Source organism: Nothoprocta perdicaria, unplaced genomic scaffold, assembly GCF_003342845.1.
Source record: "Nothoprocta perdicaria isolate Ctin4 unplaced genomic scaffold, notPer1 scaffold_39, whole genome shotgun sequence".
Lineage (NCBI taxonomy): Eukaryota > Metazoa > Chordata > Aves > Tinamiformes > Tinamidae > Nothoprocta > Nothoprocta perdicaria.
The window spans coordinates 301,881-316,991 of record NW_020455632.1 but is presented as its reverse complement, the minus strand read 5'-3'; the positions used below and the strand labels follow the sequence as shown (position 1 = coordinate 316,991).

Sequence of the window (15,111 nt, the reverse complement as noted above, 5' to 3'; positions counted from 1 at the left end):
CCTCTACCGAGATTTTTCTTTCTAGTATGAAGAAACGTATAATTATACATCTATCTGAGTGCTTTCTTTGTGAGTGCCTGAAAGGACGCAGTGACATGTTCATATTTCAAATATGAATTTCAAAAACATTACCAATTACTGTCAAATAAAATCCAGCTACTATGTCAGCTTCTCTAGAAAGCTTTGATGCAAAAGGATCTTCCTTCTGGAGATAGTGCGGGAGGTATTCATCCTGGGAGGAAGTGTTGTGATCTGATGCCAACCCATTCATGTCTGGCTCAGTGTCTGAAAAAGAAAAGAATAGAATATGTCACAGATCATATCCACCACCAGAAATCGCAATGATATTTTGGTTATGTAGAGGAAGCACCTACTCATTCTCATTTCTATTTTCCAGCTTCCACGCCTTTTCAGGACCCAGTTCAAAACTGCATAAAGCATCCTGCCACAATTTTTTYCATGGATTTATTTATTCAAGTTTATCATTATTCATATAGCACTCATTACAGCAGTCCATCTGAGCTGCATCTACCAACTGCTGTATTGAGAGATTCAAGCCWGAGGCATCTGAAAGGCCTTCGCTGAGTATCTTAAGGAACCTGGTGCTTCCAGCTGAATGCAAGTGTGACCCAAGAGTCAGAACCTGGAGAAAACAAGCAAGGCAATTGCTTGTGTCTGAATGGTTTCATTGCTCAAAGTGTTTAATGCACACTGAACTTGTTGTCTTTTTCTATACACACTGTTCTCATGATCCCCAGAAACTGGGAATTATCAGTCAGACAGTCCAGCAGTTTCTTCGTGTCTCGAGGGCCATTATGTCTACAAGTGGTAGATCTGCAAAGTTTACAGTTAAGAGTCATATTTACTAATTCTCCTTAGAGATGCTTAGGTATCTTTTTATGGTTATGCTTACGAGGAGTAATTGCCTATTGTGGTTACAAAGAAGCAATAAAGGTACTGTTTAGGTACTGCTCACCTATCATAATTGGTGACCAATAATAAGCATTTAGGCAAACACATTAACAGCTGAAATTTTATTACCATTTCTACTTTTATGAAACAGGCTATTGAGGGCAAATGTACTAAAATAAACAGAGCAAACCATGGCAAGGAAAAACTAGTATCYGCCAAACTTCCATTCAGGTTGCCCCTCCAGGTCAGCTGAATGTGTAGAGAAGTATAAGATAAAAAACATTTCTGAGATGTTTGAAACCACAYAGCCAAGAACTGTTCTGGACATTCAGTCATCACTCTTCTTTTTGTCAGTGACTGCCATGCCTATGAGGCAGGAGTGGCATGTTCAGCTTTGGGTTCAACTCCCAGCTCTTTCATAGTTTTTTTTCTGTGGGACCTGGGGCAAATTATGAAGCTCTAAATTTCTCCCACCAAAGTCTAAATACAGAGGGAGCATAAGCTAGGAGTGTCAGCCCTCTACTCCTTGGTGGAGAGAGGGGACAAAGCTTAGAAGGTGACACTTGCCCAGCTTAGACTGAATCATCATCTACAAGCACCTCCTCTCAAAATATGTCAGGAGTACATAACAGCCAGGAATCCAGCTTTAGCTTTCTCAGAAGCACACTAGGTGTCCACATTTCAGCACTTGGACGTTCAGCATCTTGAAGGTGGACAGTGTTCTTGAGAACAACCCAATACGGCCAGACCTGAAACAGATGGCACCTACCTACCCCAAAACTGTCCACAATCCCTTCTCCAGTTGACCCTCAACTTTTGAGGACAGATCTCATCATTATTTACATCCTTTAGGACCAATGTCCTAACCAGCTACTTTGGTTGAGGCTGAGGTGTGTTTCATCCCTTGGTGAAGTAATGGAAACTTTGTAACTTGCAGGAGAAACTGAAAGAAGGAACCACAAAATGCTGCAAGAAACAAACAAAAAATCCCAGGCAAATAGCTCCAAGTAGTACTACAGTCTTTAAAGTTTAGCAGCTTCATTGATTTTCTTTGTTCCCTGTGAAGGAAAAACTAGGCAAAAGATGATTAATTAAAAAAAATACTGTGAGTGATTTCATAAGCCCTCTTCACCTCCTACAACCTTGATGAACAAGCTATCTAAATTTTCACTGTCCCCTTGATTTCAGACTGCAAACTATCTGAGCTTGAGTTAGGGGCCACAGCCTGCAGTGACCCAGAAAAACTGTCATACAAAAGGACCAAGTAAGGTACAAATATGAGAAGGAAAACTATCAGGTTATTCTTCTTCTCCATCAAAACACAGTCACAGGTCTTGATCCAACTTCTACCTGGCTTTAAAAAGGATCCCTGCTCCTTTCTGGCTTCCAGCTTCCAAAGTTCTGCCTCTTTTATGCAGCTGCTACATTTGATCCATGTGGTGGTTGAATTATGCAAATGGAAAAGCACCCCTTGGACCTGTCAGGACAATCTGGGTTTGATATAAAGAAATATCAAAGTGTTTAAGCACATGTTCCTTCCGAGCCCCATTAAAAATCCCCAGTCATGACAGTTTTACATAGTTCACAAGGAGAAAATTGGCTCACCTGGGAGCCCTCACATAAAAGCAGCCTTCAAAAGGAAAATTTGATTTCAGCATATGCTAACCAATAGTGCATTGTTTATAACCAATAATGTGTGGTAGAAGTGGTGTGTTTGTGTACCTGTGTTTAGGATATCATGGTATTACAAAGATGAGGTCAAAAACCCCACAATCTAAAAGTTCATGGGAGCCTGGATCATGGGCAGCAGCTGTGAGATGTTACTGTGAGGAAAACTTCCCTGGAATAGCTGACCCATACTTTGCAATTTCTCATTATCTACCAGCTCCTGTGAAGCTACAACCAAGTGAGGTATGCTGATCCTTTTCCATAAAACTCAGCTAAATATTGACAATTATTGACAAAATCTGAAGACTTTAGTCTAAATTGGTAAGAAAGCCAAATGAATGCATTCTGTTCACAGAAAACAGTGGAATTTGTACAAAAAAAAGATTTGTTTCTAACTTTTGGGGAAATTTTAAGTGCAATCACTTTCAAAAAAAAAAAGAAAAAAGAAAAAAAACTAAATGTGTTATGTAATGCAGAAGCAGAAGTTTCTTAACATGAGAGTACCTGAGCAGTAAGGTAATGGAGAGGATCCCATTATCCCAGTTGAGAGCTCAGGAAACTACAGGTATCAAGAAGCTGGAGATAAATGGAAAATAATGTCTCTCAAAAGTGGTTTTAGCTAGTGAYCTGCAACCTCAGTCAAGTATCTCTCCAACAGTGTTACTAGCTGCTGTATTTTGGAGAGTGATTAAGTAGAATATTCTTCCAGAATGACCACTAAGCAYAACTTCATTTTTAATGAAGTGAGCTCTACTCTTAGTAGGAGAGATTTCTTTAAGAAAAAAAAATGTCATGACTTAATCTCAGCTTATATTTAAAAAGCCTGAAGACAGAACTTGAATTTCTTCCTTCTTTTTAATAGGTAATTTCTTTAATCACCAGCCTGGGGGTTATTTTAAGATAAATTCTGTCTCTCRCTCTTATTGAAGGTCAATAATCATTTTGAATAATTATTCATCAGGCTAAAAGTTCAACCTAAGATTTCTATCATTTCAGGTAAGATGTGTGCTCCATCACACAAGGCTGTATCTTCTTTTGTGCTAATCAGAAATGAAAACAGTAAAATGGAAATGCCTCTTATTTCTCCCATAACAGAATCTGGGAGATAAAAATAAACTCACATGTGATTATGTGGGTATGTGCAGCTACATTTACATTAATTTAAGCTGTTAATTTAATTTAAGATCCTGAGGGCATCACATCCATTCTTTTTTACTTATTATTTACTTATTTTTACCACATTTTACTTTGGAGCAACTTTAATCCACCCCTGAACCAAATGCTGATTTGAACCTCGAGCGTGTCTTCCAGAAGAGAATGGAAGAGAATGTGGTTCAGAAAAGACTGGCCATTCTTTACAAACAGAGGTCCTCAATATAAGTCATGACTGGGTTAGTTCCATTTTGGAGTCTCTCTCAAATTAAAAGCTAGCCCTCTAAGAAATATGGAAAAAATCTTGCCCTTTATTAAAGTCTTTGATTCTGATGAATAAAGGCTCTCAAAAAAAAGGCTAAAACATGTTAAAAACAGGCTCTTAAAAGATCTGTTGTGACACAAGAGTGTTTCAGCTAGTGTGTCAGGCAGACTCAGACAAGGACTGCAAAATTAATYAATTTTCCCAGACCATTTTCTTCTTGCTGCCTTCCAAGAACAAGAGATGTYACCATGTAGCAGACCTTTGATAACCGAAGTACGGAAAGAGATGGTTGCATCACAGCCTGTCGAGTTAGCTCATCTACAGAGTCTCTTTCCAGTATATCCCGTGCCAAAAGGCCACTAGGGCCCATGAAAWCAGATTTAAAGCCAGAGCAAAAGACAAAAATGCTCTATTTCTTATTAGAAATGAAGACACACTTAGTCCTGGGCTGCAGACATTCATATTTAATTAACACAAACAATTCCACTTTGAAATGATATATTCTTTAAAATGGAATCATTATGCTACTGCTAACCTCAAGAGAACCAAAACCTCAGTCTCTACAAAACAGCAATATCAGGCCTCAAAACTTCCCAGACTGAAAAGAAGGCTGGAACTGTTCTGTGTGGTTTCAATCAATACTGTTTCTCCAACCCTGCATCAGTTTTGCTCCTAACCCCTCTCCACAGCTCTCACGGGGGCTTCACACTGTATTCTCCTTCGTTTGTCAGGTCTTCTCTGTCTCAAGGAAAGCAGCTTCAGCCCACTCAGAAATGCTGCCTGGGCACTTCAGCTCCCACCAAGACTCTTCCAATATCTTCAGCTCCCACCAAGACCCTTCCAATATCTGTTTTTCCATCCAAATTTTTCCATTCTCTTCTGTTGGAAGAGTCTCCTAGAGCCTCCAAGAGCAGAAAGCCTGACAGGACCCATCTCAGGGCAGGCCCAAGGACCCACAGAGCATCATCTCTTTTTCCGCTCAATGCACAGCTTGTGGTAAATGTTTGAACTTCTTTTCTCCAAAGAGAAACAAAGTGAATTTGTATCTATGACCAAGGTGGGCTGATGGACTAATGGAGTCTGCTGTAATGGCACTGAAGTCAGCAGTTTGAGCAAGAGTAATGCATTCTGCTAATTTGGAAAATTTTTATAAAGCACAGGCTGTCCTAACAGATGCAAAGGCACACAATGCTTCTAAGAAGCAACAATCACCTTATTAGTTCTAGCAAAATAAACTATGATTTTTCAGGTGATGGCCTAAGGGAGAACCCGAAACTGTGAGTGAAACGTGTTTTTCTCTTTTTTCCCCAGGACAACACCTTTGAGAGAGAACTGAATGATGTCCTTACAATCTGCAGATCAAAACTCAGAGTTGAGACTCAGCTCTGACCTGTTACATTTCCAAATTTTGATGTGCAAAATCAAAAGCACTGCATGTTTCAAAGCGTTGTATATACACAGTTAATCCTCGATACCCAGCAAAACAACCAATAACTCTCTCTGCAGGGTCATCCCTGCTGATACCCCAAGCAGTAGCCAAAACATATGTTTGCATCCAGCGAGCAAGGTTCAAGGGCATCCAAGCTGCAGAAAATCCTGACAACTGCACTGCATTTGAATAACATGGTCATAGCAGCACTTGTCTCTGATTTGGAAGCTAAGTCCATAACTGCTCACTCTTCTTGCTAATACAATCCGCTACTTGAAGTTTTCAATGAGAAATTAGGAGTATTTGGTGCTAGGTAACTCCAGGAAACCTGACTGAGTGGTAACTGGGGCTTCACACTTTCCAGGAGACAGACATTGGAAATGAAGCTGAGACATATGAGCATTACAAGACCTGTGGCCACAAAAGAGGACGGAAAGGTCCTCAAGCAAACAGCTTGGTCTAACTTAATGTCAAGGCAGGCTGAACTCTTAATTATCTCATTATGGATGGCTGTCTAGTCTTCCTTGAAAGTTTTAGCAATGGAAATTTAATAGCCCTCCCTAGGTGAGTTTTTCCAAAGGTTAATTAAAATTGTCAAACAAGGTAACATAGGACCAGTCATTTCTTTAGCAAATCACGTTCATATATCTGAGAGAGACTTTGTCTCCCAGAATTTCTGATTTCTAGTATAAGAAGATCCTTTTGGGGGGAAATTACTAGGTGGTTAAGTTCACTATTTTAAGAATGCAGATTATTTAATCTGCCTAATTCAGCCTTGATAAAATACTTATTAATGCAAAACGAAATATGAACAGTTGCTCAATTGTGCACAAGGAAGCACATTTCAAGTGTCCTAAATATACATTGCAAAGGACAGCACTTGTGAGAACAGACATATTATGGGATCTGAAAAGGCTGCAAAAGCCTGCCTTGTTGAATTAGAACATTTCTGCAGTACTCGCAGCATAGAGGCAATAAAGCAGGTTACAAACTCCTGCATTCCCAATGTTTGCTTGGCAAAAAAAAAAAAAAAAAAAAAACAATTAAGTGTTTTGACACTGAAATGTTGCAGCTACATAACCTGCAGCGATTGGCTAGACCAAAAGGAAAAGTTAGACATAGCCAAGGTATGTCTCACAGAGGGCCAAAACCGAGCCAAGCAATCCACCAAGCACAATTTCAACTCAGTAAGTGAAGCTGGCCAGAACATAGTAGCAGTCTTGCTGCTCGGGAGAACATGCAGCAAGGAAGGGCTGTGAACACCAGACAAACCAAAGCAGCATGGAGAGGCAACCCCAGCCAACAGAACATCATCACCAATAATTTGTCCAAAGGTGACTGTGCTGGGGTTCTGCAGCATCTTTAGATGGAGTTTTCCAGTTTTGGAGCCTTTCTATCCCTGCACTGCTATGTGTCTATATCCATTAACCCAGCATTCCAGTGACAAGCAAAAGTTTAGTCCTGCCACAAGAAGAGAAAGAGGTTTCCTGGCTGACYAGCCAGGGCAAATTCATCTGATCTTTTCTCATGAAAAGCAATAAGACATTACATATGTATGTACTTACATAACTATTTTTCCAGTTGATAAACCTAGAGTGACATAGTGGTTTAGATGCAGCCACAGAGCCAGGCAACATCTGGGGATGCAACTCGAGACCACTACATTCTCTGCTGCATGTTCCACCTCCTATCACAGGCTAAAACTCATATTAAAATCATCCTTATATGTTCTGTCTTCTTAATGCTGAACCAGAAGTTGAACACTGCAAATTTCTATGCAGAAAGGTGCACGGAGACAGTATCTTTGTCCAACTCCACAAGAAACACTGTCCAGTCATTTCCTAACTGCATGCAAACAGTGCACTTCTCCTGTACCTGACTCTTAAGAGAGGGCTAGAGTGTTAATTTGCCATTAAAAGAGTTCAGAAGTCTGATAAACACAAAGAGCCAATTTCCACTTCATAAAAAATGCCATCACATCACTGGGCTGACTTATAATTTTGCATATTCTGGCAACTACCTTCACCCTATCAACAACAAGCAGAGAGCTGTGAAAAAGGGTCACAAACACACAAATTCAGGAAATACTTTCCCTCTCGCTGTAATGGACTGTTTGGGGACATTAGTTTTAATTTCTGACTTTGAAATCAACCAACCAATATTTTATATCTCTGATATTACTCGGTGTGAAAACCGGTTAAGTGTCTCCATTTGTTTTGTAATTAAAGTAATGCCAGATCTCTACACACTTCCAGAAATACTGAAGGAAATTCCAGTCCAGCATGACCAATATATATAAAAATCTCATAATGCTGCCCACGCATATTACTTATTTATCTCTGGCTATATGGCGCATGTCATAACCACAACACTATGAGATGGGATGGAGGGAGGGAAAAGAAAAGGGATTGTGCAACCACTAAAYACCAGCACTTTCAGAACACTGTTATAACTTTCCCAGCTACATTTAAGAAGGCTAGATCCTAAAATCTAGCTAGTGACAGAACAGCTTATCCCCCAGGAAGGAGAGAAGAGGTGGAATGATAAGTGAGAGTATTCTATGTGAAACTAAGTATTAGGGAAGGCAATCTGAATATGAACCTAAATTAATAAAATAGTGAATATACAGAGTGCAAACACCAAACTATGCACATACACCTGCGTATTTGCACTTACTTTTGTCCGTGCATACCTACCCACATTCACAGCATTTAATGTTTTTCTGACAAGAACAACAGGAGAAACAGGACATACCTTGTTCTTGAACTCGGTATAGAGCATCCACTCTATAGCTTCATTGCTGCTTTAATTTTAATGMCCAGACCAAGGCAATATCTTCAAAAATCCATAAATCCACAGCTTCTTGATGCTTCTGTTTTTAAAACTCAAGAGGGGCAGGGGGAAAACAGACTGCAAAGCCGAGCTCTCCCTCTCCTCCCCTTGCTGACTTTGGATGTCGTGCTGCTCGTGGCTCCCTCTCTCTCTCCCTCTTTCCCTCGGTGCTGCTGAGCATCCTCCACCCCACCGCAAGAAAATCACTTTCGAGAGCATCCAGCCCCGAGCAGCTTTCCAAAGGAGCAGAGACATCTAGGAGAGCTCCCGGGAGCCCATCGCCACCAGGGAAGGGGTGCAAGGCAGACCTGCCAAAATCTGTGCAGCCACTCGTCACATGCTGCTGGTTGCCTCCTGTGCAGCCCTATTGACCCGGTCCCGAAAGTCAGACTCAAAGGATTACATTTTATTTTTATTCCTCATCAAGCTTCTCTCTGAAAAGAGTGGAAAGAAAACTGAAATCCTGAAAGGTCCTTTTGCATATTTAATAAGAGTATCATTTAGCATTCTGTTTAACTAATGCACTCACTGTTTCGCTTGTGTTCCCCTGTCCTTTAGTCACTTGTAAAACTGTAGTGCACAGCAAGAATCCGTGTGCATAAATCACCCTCACTACACCCCTGTCAGTACATTTTTATATCAACTGAAGACTTTTCAAGGACCACTAATAAAAATAAAATTGAATATCTACAAAAGAAGTTTACAGAAATGCAACACAGAAATCAACCCTAGATTTTTACACACCAAGGAAGGTTTCTGCATCTTCATGACTCTGACTGGCAGCTTCAGTTTGCTTTTATGAACTGTCTGCTCAAGAAGCAGTGTCCTGCATGTTGCAGCAAAACGATTGTTATGCTGAGTAAGAAAGAATACTGATTGCAGGGAACATTTTTAGTTGTCCTGTAAGCATAAACTAACACATTTCTGCTACAGGCTAGAAATTAAAAGGTTGAATTAGTCCCTGACAGAGGTATTTTTGTAAATAACTCACGTGATGCTTTGATATTTAATACAAAAATAGTTTTCCTTGCTTTATTTTAAAAAAAGAATCATTAGTATGTTTCTGCTCTTGCCTAGGGCTAAAAGGATTGCAGGTTGTAATTAAGGGGGGAAAAAAAATTAACAAAGATGAGAGCAAGTAAGTGTTTCCTAGAAATAAGGACAGCTGACACTGCTTTGAGGCAGGGGTGGAGCCTTCCAGTAGCTCTGGTTATCACTCTCTGATAGTTATATCAAAAGAAAAATGACATGTTTTTGCCTTTCCCTAGTCAAGAGGCAGGAAAGCATATATGAAAGGGACAACTTGCTTTACAGAAGCCCAGTTTCAGACTAGATCCATCCAGTCTTGGCCTTGTCACCCTTCTTCTGTCCCTACACTTACAAAGGTCCCTCATCCCATAGGCCCAACATGCAAAAGGAGAGATTGGGCAACTCCAGATTGACCTCCTGAATGGCCCAAAACTGGCTTTCAGGCTACAGCCTCAAAAACCTTGAGTGCAAATGACTTCAGGACAGTCAACTAAAGAATTAACACAAACATAGTGCTTCATGCTAAATTGACCAGAAATTGTTTTGCAGATGTTAGAGCCATCTTTTATTTATGAGATGAAAAAGCAAATCAGAGAAAGGTGAAGGGATGCCTTTCAGAAACAACAACTCAGTCTTCCAAACTGACAATTTGGTGTCAAAAGGGCTCTAAACGCCAGGACAGCTCTTGGGGCATGAAACTCCCGTTCCTTCAAAACCACTCCTGTTCCACCATGCTACGAGTCTCAGGATAAAATGCCCAAGTTACCAGGTTGCTTTACAGGCTCCAAGTCCTATATAGTAGCCCCCCATCTCTTCTCATTTTTTAACATACTCCTGGAGAAGAGAGAGAAACAGATGAACTTAATAAAGTTTAAGAGGTCAGCATTACATGGATGTTGCAGGATTTGTAAAGAGCAAAGAGGCATGGGTGAAAAGGAGGAAAAAGGAAAAAAAAATGTGGTTGGTAGCATCACTAGGCACATTTGGCATTAGGAGACACCAGGAACAAGGTTCTCCTCCAAAGCAGTGCCAGAAGAACTGCACTTTGGAGATTGCTACTGAAATTTCTGACCCATAACATCACTTGYTATGGGTCAAGGAAGATTTTGACATCTGCTACGGAGCCAAACACCTGCAGATGTAAAGCATAAATTTAAATTGTTTGAGGGCATGTCAGTCATTTCCAGTTTCCTGTCTCCTTTTGCAAAAATCACTGCAAACAGCTCATGAAAGGCAGAACTGCAAAACAAATGAGTTAAGTTAACCATGAGTSAGCAGTGTGCCCTCGTGGCCAAGAAGGCCAATGGSATCCTGGCCTGCATCAGGAGGAGYGTTGCCAGCAGGTCAAGGGAGGTGATTCTGCCCCTCTGCTCAGCTCTGGTGAGGCCGCACCTGGAGTAATGTGTGCAGTTCTGGGCACCCCAGTATAGGAAGGACGTGGAACTTCTGGAGAGGGTCCAGAGAAGGGCAACCAGGATGATTAAGGGAATGGAACATCTCTCGTATGAAGAGAGGCTGAGTGAGCTGGGCCTKTTTTCTCTGGAGAAGAGAMGGCTCAGAGGGGATATKATTAATATGTATAAGTTCAGGAAGGGAGAATGCAGGGAGGAAGGGGACAGGCTGTTCTCACTGGTGGCCAGCGAYAGGACGAGGGGTAATGGCCACAAGCTGAAGCATAAGAAGTTCCGTCTCCAGGTGAGGAGCAACTTCTTTACTGTTAGGGTAACAGAGCAGTGGAACAGGCTGCCCAGGGAGGTTGTGGAGTCTCCTACTCTGGAGGTCTTCAAAACCCGCCTGGATGCCACCCTGTGCCACATGCTGTAGGTGTGCCTGCTTGAGCAGGAAGGTTGGACTAGATGATCTGTAGAGGTCCCTTCCAACCTTAAATATTCTGAAATATTCTGAAATATTCTGAAATTTATTGTGAGTGGTGTCAGCAATAAGATGTTGTTAGCAATAGGCTATAATCATACCAACAGACCATAGTCATGGTTTGAAAGACAAGCAATCAGATACATTCTAGTGGCTGGAGAAAACCAAATAGCTGCTGGTCATCCTAAGCTTAGAAGGATGCAGATGACATGTATCTTCCAAGACTATCMTAAAAATCATACTGAACAACAAAACTATCATGCAAAGAAATGAAATCATACTGCATAAGGTTGAGAAAAGAAATATTTTTTAGAAATTAATCAGCAAGACAGATGGAAAAAATATTCAGGAGTATTCAGGAAATATGTGTTTAACTGTATACAGCAAATAAAAGCAGAAGGGAAATGCTGCTATTTTGCTAGCAGATAATTTCTTCCATTTCTAAAGCAGCTTTGTAATGAATTAATGATTTAATACAAAAGCCAAAAACAAACAAACTGACAATATATATCAGAATGTCAATGCTTTAGTTACTGCTACCTAACAGCACTGTAACACTTTTTACASCTTTTTTCCTACTCTCTCTCCAACAAACAACAAAAAACAATAAAGTCTTRTGTTAACTGCATCATTTGCATCACTAGGCAATATTCCTGGTACRGTAGGTAGAATGTTCATCCAAAGTTAATCCTGTCATATGCCAGAAAAAAAAAAATTCTTCTTTTTTTTAAATAATTTTATATAAAATGTTGTTGCTTGATGTTGTTTGATATTATCAGCTGAGATAAAATTTTAAGCAGCAACTTCYTCCTTGGCTTATTAAATTTCAGCTTGGCTACGCACAGTGGCTGGAAAGGAGGGAATCTGAGTGCAAGAGCCTCATCCATCAGGATGTGTCTACACAAATTATTCTCGTGGCACATGCACTCTSTCTCATTAAGAAATAGATGCCAGGACTCATTACAGAGCAGGCACAGGGGAAGGCTCTGCAAACCTCCAAGTCGTACATCATGACATGTGACAGAACAAATTAATACAATGTTGGGGCAAAGCTGAAGGCACTGAACAGCTCAGTGGTGGTGGGTGCTATCCTCTCCTAGGGCCTCATCTTCTAGCTGCCAAAAACTGTTAAAGGAGCCATTGACTATGCTAAGTTTAATAGCACCATTTGGGGTGGTATTTTAAATATTAATTCTGGGACACAATTTGCCAAGTTGAGCACTAACCTGCTTGACATTGAGATCTTCTCTGCAATGGCTGTCCAACCTAAAAAGGTACCCAACACGCCATGCCAGCATGACATAAATGCATCAGTCCACCTCTGTCAAGGTGAAAGTCAGTGAGAAAGCACAGATTTCTGGAGTGAAGGAGCTACAGAATTTCAAAATAACACAGCAACTTGGTATAAAAACTTTATAAGTATATTTATATATCTAGTTATGTATAGGTTGAGAAGACAAGGAAACCATATGCTGTTCTTACATTGTCCAGCAATAAATCAAAGAGACCCGTGAAAATTCCCCTTCTCCACAGAACAGAATACAAGTGCTCTCAAAACTTCAGATGAGGTCCCCTCTCAAGCAGGATGAAGCAGCAGCAACTCTCTTCTAAATAAAGACTCATAAACATTAAGTTAAAGAGGTGAAAGAAGGAGGTTATAACTTGCACGTAAAAATACTGTTATCACTTTTTGACAGAGAGATGGTCTGGAAAGCTAAACAAAACTGAGCAGCGGGTTGGACCAGATGATCTCTAGAGGTCACTTCCAACCTCAAACATTCTGTAGTTCTGTGAAAACTGGGAAAATAAAACATTTCAATTATTAACAGTCCTAAATAGGTGAGGAAAAAAAAAAAGGAAAAAGAAAAACTACCAAAACTACCACTAACTTCTGACTCTTAYTACATACTCCATTTGCTACAATACTGCCTAGATTAGTATTTCCAGCTAGAAAGTGTAGCAGTTTTTAATTTAGGAAATGATCATCTCTAATTTTTTCGAGAAATTAAAAGAGCACACAAGCATGAAATCTCCAGCATATTTTATTCATCAAAACATAGTTCTGTCCCCAATACACATATACACACACAGTCTTCTGCCTGCAGCTCCCAGGAAGAGGAATATGAAAGATAAAAGACCAATAAAGAGATATCTAAATAAAAATCTATAGTCCATGAACAGGTGAGCAGATTACTATACTTAATTATAGAGAGATGAAACATATGCAGATAATTATCCTGGAAAAGGATGATTTAAGTTAATCTCAATATTCTTCTGGTACTTCCTCCCTTTTCCAAGTGACTAAAATTTGTGCAAGTCTTTGCTGCTAGAGTGAGCTTGTGTCCAAGCTAATTCAGTCATAAAAATACCAGAAGAGAGAGAACCACCTTCCCATCTCCCCACACCTTATGTTCCAATAAGTCAACAGGTTCTATTCTAGTAAAACACAAGTTATCTTACCTAAAAGAAAGCTGGCAAGGTAGCAGACTTTGGTGCACAAGCAAGTCACGGTCCACCACCAGGTTCATCGTAACTGTGTTCTATCACCAGGACAATCTGAGTCCTCTTTTTGCAAAAGTCTGGAAGCAAAAATSTGAAGGGATAGCCTGACAAACAAGCTATGTGCATGCGTAGTCCATCAACACAGRAAGTCTCATGCTTGGAAATTTGTTCATGCTTGTGTAGGAAACATTGAAATCTATGCCAAAAAAATGAGGGGGAAATCAGGTAAAAAGGAGACTGGTAAATCCTTTTGGTCTCAAAATCTAGTATTTTCTCATTCAGTCTGGGTACACCTCAGGTCCTAGTGTATAACTACACATCCTTGATGGCCYTTCAGTGAAAGACACAATGACCAGGTGTATGAAGAATCATGTACACCTAAATTAAATGAGGTGGCAGTTATAGGAACACAAACATCCTTACCTGAACTTCTTCAGGTAATCTGCAGACAGATTATCTCCTGTACTCAAGAATAAAAATATAGCACTTCAAGAAGCTAAATTATGAATTCTGTAACTTCAGGAAAGATGTAATCTCACTCTCCTCATACAGTCATATAAATATTTTCACATGAATTAAACCTCTGGTGCAAAACTCAATCTGAAGCCTAAAGGGAACTGGACAAATTCCTAACTCTAAGTCCTCCCTCAGCTCTTTTGATTTTTTTTTTTTTTTTTTGTGATCTCCCGTAATATAATAAACATAGTCCAGCCAATGCAGTTACACAGTCTAACACTCTCTCCTTCTAGGCTTTGTGTTTATACAGTGATCTGAAGGAGAAGAGTTCATTTTTGAATGGAGTCCAACTTCCCTCTGCTACTCTGCTCTGCTACTTTTCCTTGAACTTACAAGCATRAATAGTCCCATTCACTTCATTGCCCATGAACTTCTATTTATGGGCATACAAGTTCTCTCTCTTCCTTTGGAGAGAACTTTATAATCCTGATGTACATCTCCCTCTTCTCAGAAATGCTGCTTAGTCTAAAGTTAAGGACAGGTAAGCATCAAAATGAGTGGATATATTCTTGGATGGCTTTAAGAGCAACATGGGCCAAAACTTAGTAGGAATGGGCTCAGAAAAGCTGTGGGCACAGAGAGGGTTTAGATGGCTTCTCAGATTCAATATATCTCATGCAGTCCTAATATGAAAAAAAAATGGATATCCTTCAAAACAGGAAGAGAAATTTTGAACTGGCTACTGAAGGAAAGAAGAGGAACAGTTCCAAAGAGAGCAGAACAGTATTTGACTGAATCTGAGTCTACATCCATTGCACATCTCTCTGTTTCATACCATCAGTCTAAGAAAACGCTCAAACACATTTGTTGTCAAAGGTTATGCCCATTAGGTTGCCCATCAATGACAACATGTCCCCAGGCAGCTCTTGCTGAATTTGAAACAAGAGACTGTCTGTTTGGACCTTGACTGCTTTAATAGTTCACACTTCATCTG

At 40.1% G+C, this 15,111-nt stretch overlaps 1 protein-coding gene across 1 annotated transcript in view; it reads right to left on the bottom strand.

Moving 5' to 3' along the window:
• Window positions 1-8,277, bottom strand: part of OPN5 (opsin 5) — a 24,985-nt gene extending 16,708 nt beyond the window's left edge. The window contains exons 1-2 of the mRNA XM_026044920.1: window positions 8,181-8,277; window positions 133-285 (exon numbers count right to left, since the gene is read on the bottom strand). Of these exons, the coding sequence (XP_025900705.1) occupies window positions 133-271 (139 nt within the window). The 5' untranslated portion in view covers window positions 272-285; window positions 8,181-8,277. The remainder of the gene's footprint in view (window positions 1-132; window positions 286-8,180) is intronic.
• Window positions 8,278-15,111: the final 6,834 nt, after the last annotated feature.